Source organism: Balaenoptera ricei, chromosome 3 (assembly GCF_028023285.1).
Source record: "Balaenoptera ricei isolate mBalRic1 chromosome 3, mBalRic1.hap2, whole genome shotgun sequence".
Classification (NCBI taxonomy): Eukaryota; Metazoa; Chordata; class Mammalia; order Artiodactyla; family Balaenopteridae; genus Balaenoptera; species Balaenoptera ricei.
The window spans coordinates 95796138-95811128 of record NC_082641.1 but is presented as its reverse complement, the minus strand read 5'-3'; the positions used below and the strand labels follow the sequence as shown (position 1 = coordinate 95811128).

General features: G+C 40.3%; 1 protein-coding gene across 1 annotated transcript; it reads right to left on the bottom strand.

Annotated features, from left to right (window-relative positions):
• Positions 1–8970: 8970 nt before the first annotated feature.
• On the bottom strand, positions 8971–14023 carry ARL14EPL (ADP ribosylation factor like GTPase 14 effector protein like). Its single transcript, XM_059919420.1, has 4 exons — positions 14007–14023; positions 13636–13740; positions 11910–12049; positions 8971–9266 (listed from the first exon to the last, which is right to left on the bottom strand). The coding sequence occupies exons 2-4, from the start codon at positions 13729–13731 to the stop codon at positions 9044–9046; spliced, it is 459 nt and encodes a 152-aa protein (XP_059775403.1). The 5' UTR covers positions 13732–13740; positions 14007–14023; the 3' UTR covers positions 8971–9043.
• Between the last annotated feature and the right edge of the window lie 968 nt (positions 14024–14991).

Genomic DNA, 14991 nt, shown 5'->3' with positions numbered 1-14991 from the left:
TGCTTGGTCTGACTGCATCACAGCCCACCCTCCCCCTCCATCAAATCCTGCTTTCTTCCCACCCCTTTCCAGGTGTTGAACTCAAGAGCCCTCCTTAACCAACTTCCTGCATGCTAATTTCAGCTCAGATTCCACTTACTGGGGAACCTAAGTTGCAACAGGGATTCTTACTGGACAAACTGATCAAGATTATTACTCAATGACTGCCTCAGGTACTTGAAGACAATTATGATGGTGAAGATGATGGTAGAGGTGGTCATGGTGATGGGAAGATGAAGGAAAGGAAAAGTTTTTGTCTGATAGACCTTGAATTTTACTTGAACAAGGATTCAGGATATTTGTCAGGTGGGACTGAAAAAATAAAAATGATAGCCAGACATCTTAATGGAAAGAATTGATGTTACCATCTAGGAAACCCAGAGGACCTTTCATAACCACTCCCACTTTACTTTCACATTCCCCTCAACACGTGATCCATGATGTCACTCACCTTCAACCAATGTGCTTTTATCCAGCATCTTTCTTTGTGCCAAGCTCTGTGCTAAGGATCTGGTGTCCAAAAAACACAGTCCTCCCCAAAAGGAAGTTACTAACTAATGTGAGGTCTAAAAAAGGACAATACAAAGCAAAAAAGTGCCATGATTGATGTGAGCACAAGGCAGGGTAGATGCTCTGAATACACAACGATAGCCACCATTTATCAAGCTACACTTACTGTGTGCCCGGCATTGTTTTAAATGCTTTGCAAGCATTGTTTCATTAAATCCCACAACAATCCTGTCGGCAGGTCCACTCTCACAGATAAGAAAACTCACAACGAGAGTCTGAGTGGCTTTCCCACAGTGACTCAATGAGTGGTGGGTAGAGGCATGATTTGGACCCCATGTGCTAACTCAAGACCTAGAACTCCTAACCACCGTCCTGCTGAGGGATGGAGAATGACTGAATCTAACAAGGAGTGTGTGATTGGGCTGAAGACAGAAACTCTGTAATGAAAGAATAACAAAGAGACCACAAAAGAGACTGGGAAAAAACACTCAGAGAGGAAGGAGGGGAAAGAAACAAGGGTAGAGATGATTTCAAAAAGCAGAGCATGGTCAGCAGAGTCAAATACCAAGAGAAGGTCAACCAAAATAAAGATGTAAAGGTCCTTGGGCTTTAACCACGGTGCGGTCCTTGGAGATCTTGGCAAGGGAAGTTTTGGTTGACTAGGGGGTAGGCGGAGCTGATCACAGTGAGTTGAGAAATAAGTAAATAAGTGACAGAGAAATGGACACAGTGAGTGTTGAATAGTATTTCTAGAAGCTCGGCTGTTCGGAAAAGAGGAGGGGTCAATAGACACAGGTTTAAAGAGAGACCTTTCTACAATAGGTTTTGCTTTGGTTTTTCTAAGAAGGGAGCATGGGTAGCTCATGGCTGTTGAGTTGACTTGCCTAGCTTCTCTTCCACCTTTTTTGTAACAGCCCCTGATTTTATTTGGGCTAATCCCCTTCTCCCACTCTATGCTGTCTTGGTGGGACTGCTAATCTGGGAAGGTTCTGACCTACTGTAGGACCATTCAGCACTTTCCCAGGGACTGATTGACACCAGGACAAAAAATGGTTAGAGTTGATTCACCCACACAGTGATGAGTCCAGCTCCTGGTTAAAAAACCTACATGTGACTTTTCAGGCCTGACCATGGGCCATTACAAGAGCTCTCCCTGGACGCCTCATGGGAAGGCTGCCCTCCCCACACTGGTGCACAGCCAGGGCACTGTAATCTCTGAGGGGTGTTGCAGTCAAGGACTCACGCCTCTCAGACCTGCACTTGGCACATTTGCATTCATCAATTCTTGGTGTCTTTATCTGAGGCCTTGGGCAGACCTCTGCTGAGCCCTCCTTATCGGGAAGAGGAGGGAATTCTGAAGACATCTTTCCCCGCTCTGACTCAATACCCAGTACTCATCCACTCCTAGTCCTCACCCCCTGGCCTCCCCATCCCAGGGTCCATAAAACTACAGGAGCATTTTGTTCAGGGCTTGTCAACAGTAAGATGCCCGCCATGACTGCAGTGATCTACCTGACCCTCCACCATGGGGAAAAAGGAACGGGGTTGGGGGTGGTGGTGCATCGTTTGGTTTTAGCCTCTTACTTATACGATCGCAGTAAGTGATTAAAGACTTAACTCTTTCCTTTGTGGCTCTTTGCTTTAATCGGCTGCTCTGACACCTGACAACTCAGCTCTTTCTCCCAGCTCAGCTAAGCTCCCAGCAACTGGTCCTGAGGACACTGTCCACCGTGCATTGCTCCCCAGCTCCATAGAGCTGTCCTGGCACCTGCTCTTCCCGAGGTGAGCTCTTGCACATTTCCTTACATGGGGTGAGCCCTTTTTTGGCTTAAATTAGCCAGAACTGTTTGCAGTTGAAAAACTTTAGCTGACATAAGCATGTCTGTATGCTGATCATGGAAAGCCAACAAAGACTAAGAGTGCAGAGATATAGAAAAGAAAGAGGAGAAATAACAACGATGAATGGAGTGAGGCTCCTGAAGAATCAGGGGTAAAGGGATCCAGAGGTCATTCCAACCGACTGGTCCTTGACAGGAGAGAAACTTGTTTCACCGAACCTAGAGACACGGAGGCAAGAAAAGGATAGAGATTTGTCTGAAGACTTGGGGCAGGGGAGATAATCAGGATGTCAAAGTTATTTGTGTTGGGTAACCTCTATCATTTCTAAGAAAGAGGAAACATTGCTGAGAGGATGAAGAGGTGGTGAGTTTAAAAGGCTAAAGGTGGGGAAAGTGGGGGGGTGGTGGTGGGATGAACTGGGAGATTGGGATTGACATATATACACTAATATGTATAAAATAGATAACTAATAAGAACCTGCTATATAAAAAATAAATAAAATACATAAAATTCAAAACTTCAAAATAAATAAATAAATAAAAGGCTAAAGGTTACAAGGTTGCCGTGGCGACAGCGGAGGAGCTCATTTGACCAAAGGATGCATTGCCATGGGAACAGGCAACAGCATCAGTCTGCTTAACTAGTACCTTCATCACAGACAGCTTGAGAAAGAGACATAAAGGAATTACACATTTTATCTGAAATATTTTCTAAACTTGATGTTTTTGCTAAAATGTAGCCTTTGCTTTCAGTTATAACTTTAAAGAAAAAAAACACCAGAATAAAAATGTACTTACGAAACTTGAAAGATTGTCAAAAATTTGGAAGCATTAAATTTGCAATAAACTTTGGGGGGAAAACCCAAATCTATTTCAATAGTGGTGTCTTGGTTTTGTTCTCTAAAACTTAAAGTACATATGAATGGCCAGCTGAGGGAGCCAAAACCATGCATATAGCTTTTCTACAAAGCTTTTAGGAAAGTGGATTATTAAAAACTGCAAATGCCAATAAACTTCATCTTCCAAGAATGTATGCAAAAATTAAAGAAATAGTATAATTTAATGCTACTCTGATGCCAAGTACATTAGAGAAAATTTCAAAGCTACAAGGGGATTCTGAATCTCAAGTAGTTCAAAAAAGAAGCATTCCTCCCTCCCTCCCTCTCTCTGTTTCTCTCCTCTCTCTGGGGCTGGTTTGTAGTGACTCCCCAAAGCTAGGTCATTTGTATTCTATTTCAGTGGAAACTTTCTGTGAGTTGTATCAACACTTGTTCAGCTCCTGCTGCAGGGAGCATACTTGTTACAGGTGTGTTGACAAGAAACAGGACAAGAAGCTCTGGCTCAGACCTCTTAAGTCAGGCTTCAGGCATAACTTAGGAAAGAGAAGGGACGCATTTCACGTGGAAGTCTGTTAAAAAAAATTGCTGCCACTAAATAGAAGTGTCTTTCCATTTTCTGCATGATACCTGTGTTAGGGTATCTTGTTTATAAGCAAGAAAATCCAATTCTGACTAACTTAGTGGGGAAAGGAATTTACTGAAAGGATGCTGGTTTGTACTATCCTTTGAATAGTTTATAACTAAAATTTGGGGAAATATTTTATAATGAAAAATGATAATAAGAGTTTATTTTGAACAAACTTATGTTCATAAATTTGAAAATTTAGATTAAATGGATAATTCCTAGAAAAAATATAACTCTCCAAAATTGACATTAGGATAGAATAAAATAGAATATAACTGTTTTTACAAATGCATGTATTATTAAACACTTTCTTATAAAAACCAACCAACCAACCAACCTCAGACCCAAATGGCTTCACTGGCAAGTTCCAGCAAATATTTAAGGAATATCTGGAAACCAAAGTCATCTGAAACAAAGCCTTCCAGAGAAGAAAAAAGAGATAGTAATCCACAACTCCTTTTGTGAGACGAGTATTACCTCGATATCAAAGACCACAAGGGATTCCACTTCCAGAAAGATGGGGTAGATGTGATAGGGACAGAGTAAAGGGACAAATTAGGTAATTAAGTAGTTAATCCCCCTAGGGGATTGTAAGTAAAGAAAAAAGTATGGGAAACCCATGTAAGTTAATGATCACTCAAGAAAGCAGGTTTGCTTAACCACACCACCAAGCAGGTCTGCTTAGCAAAAAAACCATCCAACAGAAGCATCAGACATGCTCCCAAACAATAGAACAATGGTGGCATGAGAATCACATCCTGCCCAGTGAGCTCAGTAAGTTAATGACCCCTGGGACATGCTCTCTGCACACATAAAAAACAATAATTTATTGAAAGGTGATATTTCAAAGTGAAGGACTCTCATTGTACTGAAACCTAAAATAATTTTTCCATAGTGCCATGGCAGTCCTGGCTTGATGATGTAGGGAGAAGAAAACTCCCCTGCCCAACCTGGAGGAGGAGTTGATGGTGGAAGCATGACATCTACTCAAGAATGAGGAAGATGGCCTTTTCCCTCTCCTTACATTTCCTTTGATTATAAAACTGTATCCCACTAAGTTCTCAGGGTGAAGCACCCTCTCACCCACCCACTTGTGAGTCTCACAAGTGTCCCTATTCTAATAAATCAGTTCTTATTTACCACTTTGCCTCTTGCTGAATTCTTTCTGCGCTGAGACTGGAGCTCCTTGGAGCCCCCCCCAGAACGCCACCTAGTGGTATCAGACGTACTTTTTTCCATTTCTTTCGGTAAGTACAGGTTAAAAGGTTAGACATGATAAATAAAACATAAGATGACTCTGAAAAATAGAGAGAGGAAGGCGGACAGGATAGGGACCTTGGATATGAGGAATGACACAGTTTAAGTAGCCTGGGTTTTCTTTCTATTTTATGTATCCTAGGTTAACAAATTTTTTTTTCTTACCCATTGTATCCTTGGCACCTAGTAAAGTAGCTGGCAGATAGGAGGTGCTTGATGAATGAATGAACGAATGAATGGTCACTAAGTAGTATATCTATTAAGCATTCAGGGCCATTGAATTCACTGTCAAAGGAAAACAAAGTCAGTCTCTGATCTCTTTGAATTTATTATATCTGACCTAAGCATCGGCCAATTTTAAAAGAAGCATACAAAGTGTGGAGGGAAATTCTTCTGAAACTACAAACTATAAACACAAAATAAACTGCTTGTTAGACATGAATCATGAATAGTGATGATAAGAGAGTCATATCCCTTGCACAGAGTGAAAAAAAATTATTATGGAAAAAGCAGAATTTCAGGAAATCTGTGAATATGAAAAAGAATATTCCAAATCTAGGATTAAAATATAGATTATGAAAAAGAAACAAAGTATGAAAACTGCTTTGGCTAGATAATATATTTGGAGTACTGTTCGAACTAACCTGAAAATTGTAGTCTGTGGTTATAGACACCACAGAGAATGAAGGAAAAAGAAACAGCAGAAGGGGAAAAAGCAAGATGTAGGGATATTCTTTTAATTATTTTATGCAAGATATAAGCTAACGTAAAGCACTCAATGCCTAGCATATACTAAGTGTCCATAAATACTAGACAATCAAGAAATCCACACATCAATGGCACCTGCTAGCAGAACCACTTTGCTGTGTTCCCAGGGGCACTGGAGGCAGTGTAGCCCATGTGAAAGGCACCCCTGGACATGTGCAGCCGATAGCCTGCGTAGCCAAACACTGCAGACCTGCTCACCTAAGTGTTTACGTTTCCAAGGCATTATAGAACTGCAATCCATGATAGCCACAAAATATCCAAGTTGGCAGTGTTCACTTTCCAGGAAAAGCAAATAAATATATAAAGGAGAGCTTAAATGATTTTTCTATGAGCTAGCATCCCAAGGTTCATACCTGTAATGGATCCAGGATACTGTATTGGGGGGTGGTGGGGGGTGGGCGGCAGGTGCCTAAGGATTGTCTCAGACGCTGTATGGATTCTTTCTCTTACAAATCAGACTCAGATAAAGTATTCTGCAAATTGATGTGATACGGCATCCCACTTGTAAATCCTTGTGTAAAGGATTACTGAGTGACTTGTTTAAATCCTTCAGTAAATAACAGTTTATATTTAAACAACCTTCTGTGAAACAGCTTTCCTTGCAATTTCTATACATATTCATGAAGACACACTGTCAACATTGAAAGAAAGATAGCCACGCAGAAAGAGAAAAAAATCCGATTAAAAAAAAAAAATCCGATTACACTAAGAAAATTTCCTTAATGTAATCAGATAGTACAGCTATATTCCTTGTTAATCTGAATTTAGTTCAAATAACTAAAGAGCTTTGTTCACTTTGTGATAGAACTAGACACTTACAAAATAAATTTCTGACAATTCACATAAGTTTATTTTTGCAAGAATCATTTTAGTGCAGGAGGCTTTTTAAAAATGAATTGAATTGGCAGTAGATCAAGATGAAATACACTGGTTTATAAAAAAGGACTTCATCAAAGGTTTTACTAGGTTTCCATAAAAGTAGTATGAGGTGTCTGCTTAATAAATATGTGAACTTATTTTATTTTTTGCTTTACTTGGAAAACTTACCAATGTAATTTGCCAACACATGTTTTAAATGAGATCATTTTAAATCAGATCCTCTCATCTAATGTTTAAGACAGTAGGAGGAGACAAAAGGGAAATATACTTTAATGTCAATTTGCCTGATTATTCTTAAATATGAAAATAAGACAGCTATGATAAGGCAGTGTTTCTCAAACTTACCTGATCATGAGACCTACTTGGGGCTGCTTGTTTTAAAGTATGGATTCCCAGGCCTCATCCCTAGAGGTTCTGACTCCTGAAGTTTGGGATGGGGCTCAGGAATGCATACTATTAAAAGCACCTGGATGAGCTTTACAATTAGGCCAATTAGGGACATACTTGGTGTCATGGAAAGAACACTGACCTAGTCTTAGGGTTCAAAACACCAAGGTTGCCAGTGCTTCTGTTTGTCCTTAACAGAGTCATTTGAATCTCACTGGGTCCAAATTTCCTCAGCTGTAAGAAAAACAAACAAAACAACAACAACAAGACTGTTTTTAGTCTATAAACCCCATGAAGACCAGGACCAGCTGAGTTTTACTCACAGCTCCATCCCTGAGCCTGGCACAGAACAGCCTCTTGGTTATTATTTGTTGACAGATCACTAGTTAGACAACCTGTAAGATTCCTTTTCCACTTTAAAATTATATGATTCTAAAATAAATAAGTAAAGAAACAATTCACTTGGTCAGTCATTTACAAAACAACAATTATTCTCAAAACAAAACGTAATATAAACCAAAAAAGGCTCCTACTCCTTTGGTCTCAGGGCTGTGCACTCCTGATGAAGCACTTCAAAGGATCTGACTTGGGTAATTTGATTTCTTCCTCCCAGGGCTGTGATGCTTAAAGGTAGTGAATTGGAAACATGTAGCACAAAGTTGAGTCTGGAAAACTCAGTAAATTCTGTGAGAAACAGAGTCAGTTCTCCTGCTGCACATACAGGAATAGTGCCCTCACAGAATGTCTTGCAGGATTTTTGTTACTTTAGTCCCAAAACATACTGTCAAGTAACAAGTCTAGAATTATCAGGAACCTTCCCCTGCATGCGGATCCTGCAGTAAGTGCTTTTGAAACTGATTATGCAGGAAAAATAAACTCTGAAAGCTCTCTAACATTTCAAGTCCCCACACCAGCGGCATCAACATCACCCGGGATATAAAATTCTTGACCCCTGCCCCAGACCTAATCAGAAACTCTGTGGGTGGGGCAGAAAAATCTACCATACAACCAGTCTTCCAGGTGATTCTGATGTACACTGAAGGATGAGAACCACTGAGTTAGGGTAAACAGGACTCCTAAAAACAAATTCAAAGAAGGCTCTGTGGAAGTTTCTATAAACCTCCTACAATGTATCGGAATTGAAAAAGACCACATCATGTATCTAGCCAACTAGGTTATCAGTGCACTCAATTAGCCAACACACAACAATGTGCTTTCATGTAACAACTTAAGTTTCCTCCTTTTGAAAAAATATTCTGAAATACTGATCCTGAAATAAAAAACAATGTAAACCACTGGCTTTTAGGATATTCCAGTCCTAATGTTTCCATTTCATAAATAAAATACAAGTTTTTAGTAAAAATATTGCCAAGTATTACATTTCATTTTAATATTATTAAAATATCAACAATAAAAAAATGAGACTGTGGGTATGCATGCCAAGTCACAAGGTTTTGGTTTTTTTAAGCCAAATAACAATTCTGATTTAGAACTAGTGATGTGTAAGATTCTAAGGGGAACTAGCTATTATAGACGTATGATTCTATGTTCTATGTCACGACAAGCTCCCAGCTACAGAATTCTGAAGATCTTCAGGCTCCATTTCCTAAGATACCAGCAAAGAGGAAAGCGATTTTTAATCTGAGACCAAAGTAGCGATGGAGGTGTCGGTGCTGATATCCATCTATAGGCACTCTCTTGGGTTACAAGGAGAGGAATTTGAGAGGTCACAGCAGGAAGGTTAGAGAAGGGTGGCCCATTCCACACTGTTCTATGGCTTCGCAGAGCATGAGTCTTAAGTACGTTTTTTAAAACATTTTCCCCCAGCCCTAAAATTCACCCAAGAGAAAGAGGTTGCCTTAAATGTAAAGAAGAAACCGATCAGCCCACGAGGGCAGCTCCTAGTCAGGAACGTTGAAGGGCAGCGTGCTGATGACCTCCCCAGACTCAGTGACGATGGCGTCGTAGACCCAGCGGCGGTTGCAGCGGCATTCAGGGCCACACTTGTTGGAGTTACACTTCGGGCAAGGGTAGAAGCAACCCAGGCAGTTCTTCTCCAGGCAATCGCACAGGTCAGCGTCGTTGCAGATAAGCCTGCCGCTTTTGTCGTACTTCTTCAGAACTCTGCAAAGAAAAGAATGACACTAACAGGACAGTGCAGTTTTCCTTAACACTGAGAATAGATTCTTGTGTAGCAATCTTCCTAAGTAGGCTCCCTTTACTCTGAGGAAGCAGCACCCTAAAGATGACCCAGCAACACTTCAGAATGCTATTAGGCAACATGTCCTGGGAAATTCAGTCAATATGCACCAATTACCAAGGCAGTCAGGGTTGTCACCTAGAGTAAGGCTTCATTTTTTCCAGCATGCTGGGGAATGTAATATCCCACCTAAACAAATTTTGAGGAGTAGCTGATTAAAGGCTATTAAAATTTCCTTCTACAATTTTTTACTTAAAAATATAACCATCCTTGATGGAATTTCCCCTGATAAATTACATCCATTTTTCCTTTCTTAAGAAAAAGCACTATATACAGCTGAAACTAACACAACATTGTAAATCAACTATACTTCAATTAAAAAAAAAAAAAAGAGAAAAGAAGAAGCACTACAGTGAATACAGTCACATTTTGAATGACTCAAGATAAGCATTGGAACTGTCCGTTACTATACCAATATCATGAAAAACAAAAACAAGCAAACTGAAAATTCCTCTGCTAATAGTCTCCTCATGCCACTGCTGCTGTCCCTTTCTGATTCTGTTTTTTTACCCAGTGTGGGGGGCAGAAGGTGTCATAAACTCTGAGCGACGGCAGGAAGTTCTGTACCAGTGAGTACACCGTGCTTTGTGCCCCGACACTGCCCCTGTCAGCCTCTACAAGTCCAGGAAGCGAAAGGCTTTCACCAGGATTCTGCCACCTTCTCAAAACCAAACCGTCTTGAAATAAATCCTTCAGTACTGAGCTGCTTGAAATCCTGAGAATGACAAAAGTACCTGTGTAGAGCCTGTATCCATTAGCACCAGTTGAAGTCAGAAAAGGCTGTGAAGTTATGACCTTCTGCACCCTTGGCCCCCAAGCAGGCATAACACCTCCTTCCCTTCCTGTTAGGTAATGCTATTCCATCCTCTTCCCTCTCCCAATAAAGCGGGGAAGGTTAAGGATCATTATGCAGACTTGCCTGATTATCTCACTGTAGCAGGACAGCCTTTCTGATGAGGATTTACATTTGAAGCACTTCATCTGAAGCATGAGAGCTCCTACACCCACCAGGAAATGCAGGTGTCAACAGACAAGGAGATGTGAAATCTATTATGGGAATGATGGGAATGAGGCGTCATGCAGCCAACGGAGAGCCCAGGTCAGACTCTATCCTTCTCCCTGTGCCTTCACCCAAATACTCCCTGTCTTTACTCAGACATCAAGACACAAATCTTACAGTTTCCTGCCCATCTGATGCTATATTCTATATAGTTCTGAGCTATCATATGTACGTAAAGTGTACAAAACATACACGCAGAGATAAAGAATAAAACACACTTCCACGTATCCATGGCCCAGCTTAATAAAGGGGTGTTGCGCCTTTGACACCCTCTTCATGCTCCATCCATTGCATCCCTCCACTCGCCCAAAAGGAACCACACCTTGATATCATAAAAATCATCTCCTTGTTTTACTTTTCATTATGCCATAGGTGTATGTATCTCCAAGCGCACCGCATTTTCCCTTCTGTAATTTGCTTTTTTAATTCTACATCATGATTTGAGATTCATCCATGGTGGCACATGTAGCTGTATTCAGATATTTTCACATCTATATGTATTCCACTGTACAAATATACCAGCTACTTAACTTTTCCATTATGGGTGGGCGTTTGGGTTATTACTATTTTATTTTCTTTGCTATTGCAGGGATGCCATGAATTTCTTGAACACGTCTCCTATTGTACATGTATGAGTTTCTCCAGGATATACACCCAGGAGTGAATATGTTAGGTCACAAGGTACATAGGTAATGCCAAGCTGTTTTAAAACAGAGGCTGTGCTATTTTACACTTCATTCATGTCCCATAGCTTCATCAACAGTGATATCAGAAGACTGCACTCTTTGCCCATCTGGTCAGGGGGGCACTTCCCCATACTGTACCAATGAATAAGGTTTAGCGTCCTGAGTGTTCACTAGCCTTTTCTTCTATGAAATGCCTGTTCATTGTTGGGTTCGTTTTTCTCTTAGGATGTTTATCTTTTTCTTACTGATTCATATATATTTTAGATACTGATCTTTTAGATCATAAATAACTTCTCCCACCTTGTGATTTGTCTCTCATTATTTTTAGAGTGTCTTTTAAAGGGCATAAACTCTTAATTTTAATGTAGTCAAATATATCAACCTTTTCCTTGATGGTCTGCTTAATTTATGCCTCTGGTGTGCTAGTAATAATTGAATTTATGATACTTCTGTGCCCATCTGATACTTGAATTCATTCCCATGGTTATATTATTTCTCCTTCTAATGCACATCTTTCTTACTTTTAATCATCTCTCCTACTACAGCCATTACTCTGAAGCCTGTTTTTAAAAAACTGATGCCTAGTTGGGGATTATAGTCTATTTCTTGAAATTGCTAACTTCCAGACATAAGGGGTGATACTGTACTTTAGAAAATACATTTTTAAATAATAAAAAAGTGGCAACGTTTAATTGCTTTGTCAAGGAGAATTCATGCATTTTGTAATCCCACAGATTAAATATAATAAATCATGATCTTACTTGTACTTTACAGAAAAATACTCATTCATCTTTGACATTCGTGCTTTCTTTTTCTGCTGCCTTGTTTCAGGATTAAAGTCTGCTACCTGTGGTCCGGGATTTTGAAACGCCAAGCATTTTAACTGTCGCTCTATCTGTTGCTATGAAACAAATAAACAAATAAAATGTATTAGTAGTAAGAACTAGATAATTTTATCTGCTTTACACAGCATCAGAATGAAGTTTCTGTAACTTTTACCATAATGGCATGAAAGCTTAGTTGTTTTAGCTAGAGTAATAAACAATTTAATCAGATTAAGTTTCAAAAGATGATGTAAAATTTTTCAAATTAGGTCATTCTTTCTGAATAAACAAATACATAGTGTAAAACTATGTATAATAAAAAAATAAAAAAACAATCAAGGGGGAACAGAAGAATTCCCTTTACACCTGCAAAACACCCCTTGGCTTCTCAAATCTGCTGGGGATGAAAGTCAGAATTACCATTTTATGGTGGATAATGACAAGGGAGTAAAAGCCCTTCTGCCCAGGTAAAGTATCTCAAAACACAGTGAGAACACACAGTACACACAACCCTCCCCTTCAGCGCTCTACGGCATCTCAGCACTCACTGCCCTGGGAGCGTGGACCCCATCAGGGCTCTGATGCGGAATGCAGCCACCTGAAGGATCCCCTCTCAGTCAAAACCAGATTGCAAGAAGAAAACCTGGCTTGAATGACAAAATAGCGTGTTAGTGGAAATGTTCACAAGTCTCTGTTTTGGGATATTTATAATTCGAAATTAAATGGGGCCTAATTGGAAAGACAAGCAATAAAGATACTTCAATCAGTCCTGATAATTAATTTTGAACATGCAGCACATACGTCAGAAGTGAAGGGAATGCTCCTCTGAAGGATTTTAGAAGAAAATAATCTGAGTGGCCCCAAAACACTTAGGCTAACACATATATGAAATACTACATTTCAAAACCAAAGGGAAACTTTCAATGTATGAATTTCAAGGTAACAAATTAGTAACAGAATCTCAGGCTTTTCTGCAGTTTCTTTAGCTTAATAATAGTCTAGTCAGTCTAAAATAATATAGGTATGTTTCTTTAAAATTTCATTTTGGGTTGTGTGTATGGGTTTGTTTTACAAACAACCTTATGAAACGATTCTGTATTTAGGTATAGCTGTGCAAGAAACACAACTTAGCATGATCTACTATTATTCTCAGTAGCAAAGCAAGAGTTTAGATGCCTCTGTTCAGATCTTGGCTCTGCCACTTGTTACTGGAGTGCTTTGAGCAAGTTCCTACTTCTTCTAAGCCTCAGTTTCTCCTTCTGCAAAATGGGTTAACAACAGTATCTTGTGATAAGGGTTAGGTGAATGAACATATACCAAGCTTTAGAACAGGTACTAGCATATCATGGGAAAAAAAAACCCCAAGGATTTGTTAAATAAAAATATTTGACCATATTCTCTACAAATTTTCTACTCCAAGGGTAGGATTTTATTGCACAGGACTCTGGGTACTGAGAGGCACAGAGGAGATAGGTTAAGATGAGACCAGCTTCATGACAGCGGGGTGAAGACGAGGAGAAGCCCTATTAGCACTAAGGGGCAGAGATCCTTCCTGTGGAATCCTGATGGGGCCTACCTTTCCACCCAAATCTGGGGCATCTCAGAGATCCCCAAGTTGCGAACTCCCCAAATACCATGGAATCATAGTATCCACGAGCCATACCAGTTGCTTCTGTCCGATTTGACCGTTTTTCTCAGGAGAACTTTGACCTGCATGTTTCTCTTGCGTGGAATTGTTTTTTTCTGATTGTTCACTCATTTCTGATCACTAAAAAAAGTAATTGGAGAAAAGTAAAACGCATTAATATCACATATGCCAAGTAACTTAATCCTGTGACTTTCCTGCTCTCTCCCTACATCTTACTTTCTTTGAAACCCAGACTTACTAGAAAAGCCATTTGCTCCCCTGGTTTCCTTTTTTTGACCACTCATTCTTAAATCCTGCATCTGACTCCTCCCAGAACACCTTACTGATGCTCTTCTCAGCCTGGTGTTCCATGAGCAAATCAACTTCCATGAGCAAATCAACTGTACCTTTTACAGTTCTTAGCATCAGAGACCTCGCTGGAGCAGGCGACCCTGGGACCAGCCACTCCTGCTCAGGAGGACTAGGAATTCTTAGACTTCCAATCTTCCCCCTTTACGCTTACTCCCTTGAAAGAGAATAAGACACGTTAATGTCGTAGTACATCCCCAGTAACTTTGTGAAAATCTTCTCCGCTCCCCTGGTTTCATTATAACCTTTTCAGAAATCATTGCCCAGGATGCCTCTAAAAGCTCAAACCTCCTCAACCAAGTTTTCTGGCAAATTTCTAACACAACTTGTGCTAAATGGACGTCATCAGTTTTCCATAAAACTGAGCTGCTTAAATGCCTGTAATTTACTTTTAAATACTTCTGTATATATACATACACACACACACATACAAGATGCGTATGTGTGTGTGTGTGTGTGTGTGTGTGTGTGTGTGTGTGTGTGTCAGGTGAAGCTAACGCAGGGTGACAATCACAAATGCACAGTCCAGGCTGCTCTGCAGTGTTCTGTCAGAAAGGACCACGATCCAGAGGCTTCCGCAGCCCTGCTGTCTCTCCCGTCTCTCGTCAACTACCTGTGCTGAGTGCGGGGCGCTGTTTCTACCAAAGGACCTGAGCAGTTAGGCTTGACCAGTTCATCTGGCACCGCCACTCTGCCTGCCAACTGGAAATTCCAATTCCACCAATGCCTCTCCATTCTCCCTATGTCTAGGGCCGCTAGACACGGATTGTTCACTCTTCTGTATCCTCCGCTCCAGTTCCCAACATTAGGTTAGGAAGACGTGTTGATTTTTCTTTCCTAACATTCCTAACACTGATTCTTCCTTTCCATTCTGTATCAGGGAGAAGCCACCCTAAAGATAGCAGTAGTAGTAGTCATGGTAGTAATAGTAGTAGTAGTACCTTACCCTTGACCAAGATGGGCTTATCGTTCCCCTCAGTTTGACTAAACTTCAGCCTTCTCCTGACTCTTTGCCTTGACCTC

Bases quoted from the DNA above. Each gene is read 5' to 3' on its own strand.
- ARL14EPL (XM_059919420.1), bottom strand. From the start codon at position 13,731: ATGAGTGAACAATCAGAAAAAAACAATTCCACGCAAGAGAAACATGCA. The intron at 12,050-13,635 runs GTATGGCTCGTG...TTTGTTTCATAG, and splicing joins AAATCGGACAGAAGCAACTG to CAACAGATAGAGCGACAGTT. The intron at 9,267-11,909 runs GTAAGATCATGA...TTTTCTTTGCAG, and splicing joins TATTTTTCTGTAAAGTACAA to AGTTCTGAAGAAGTACGACA.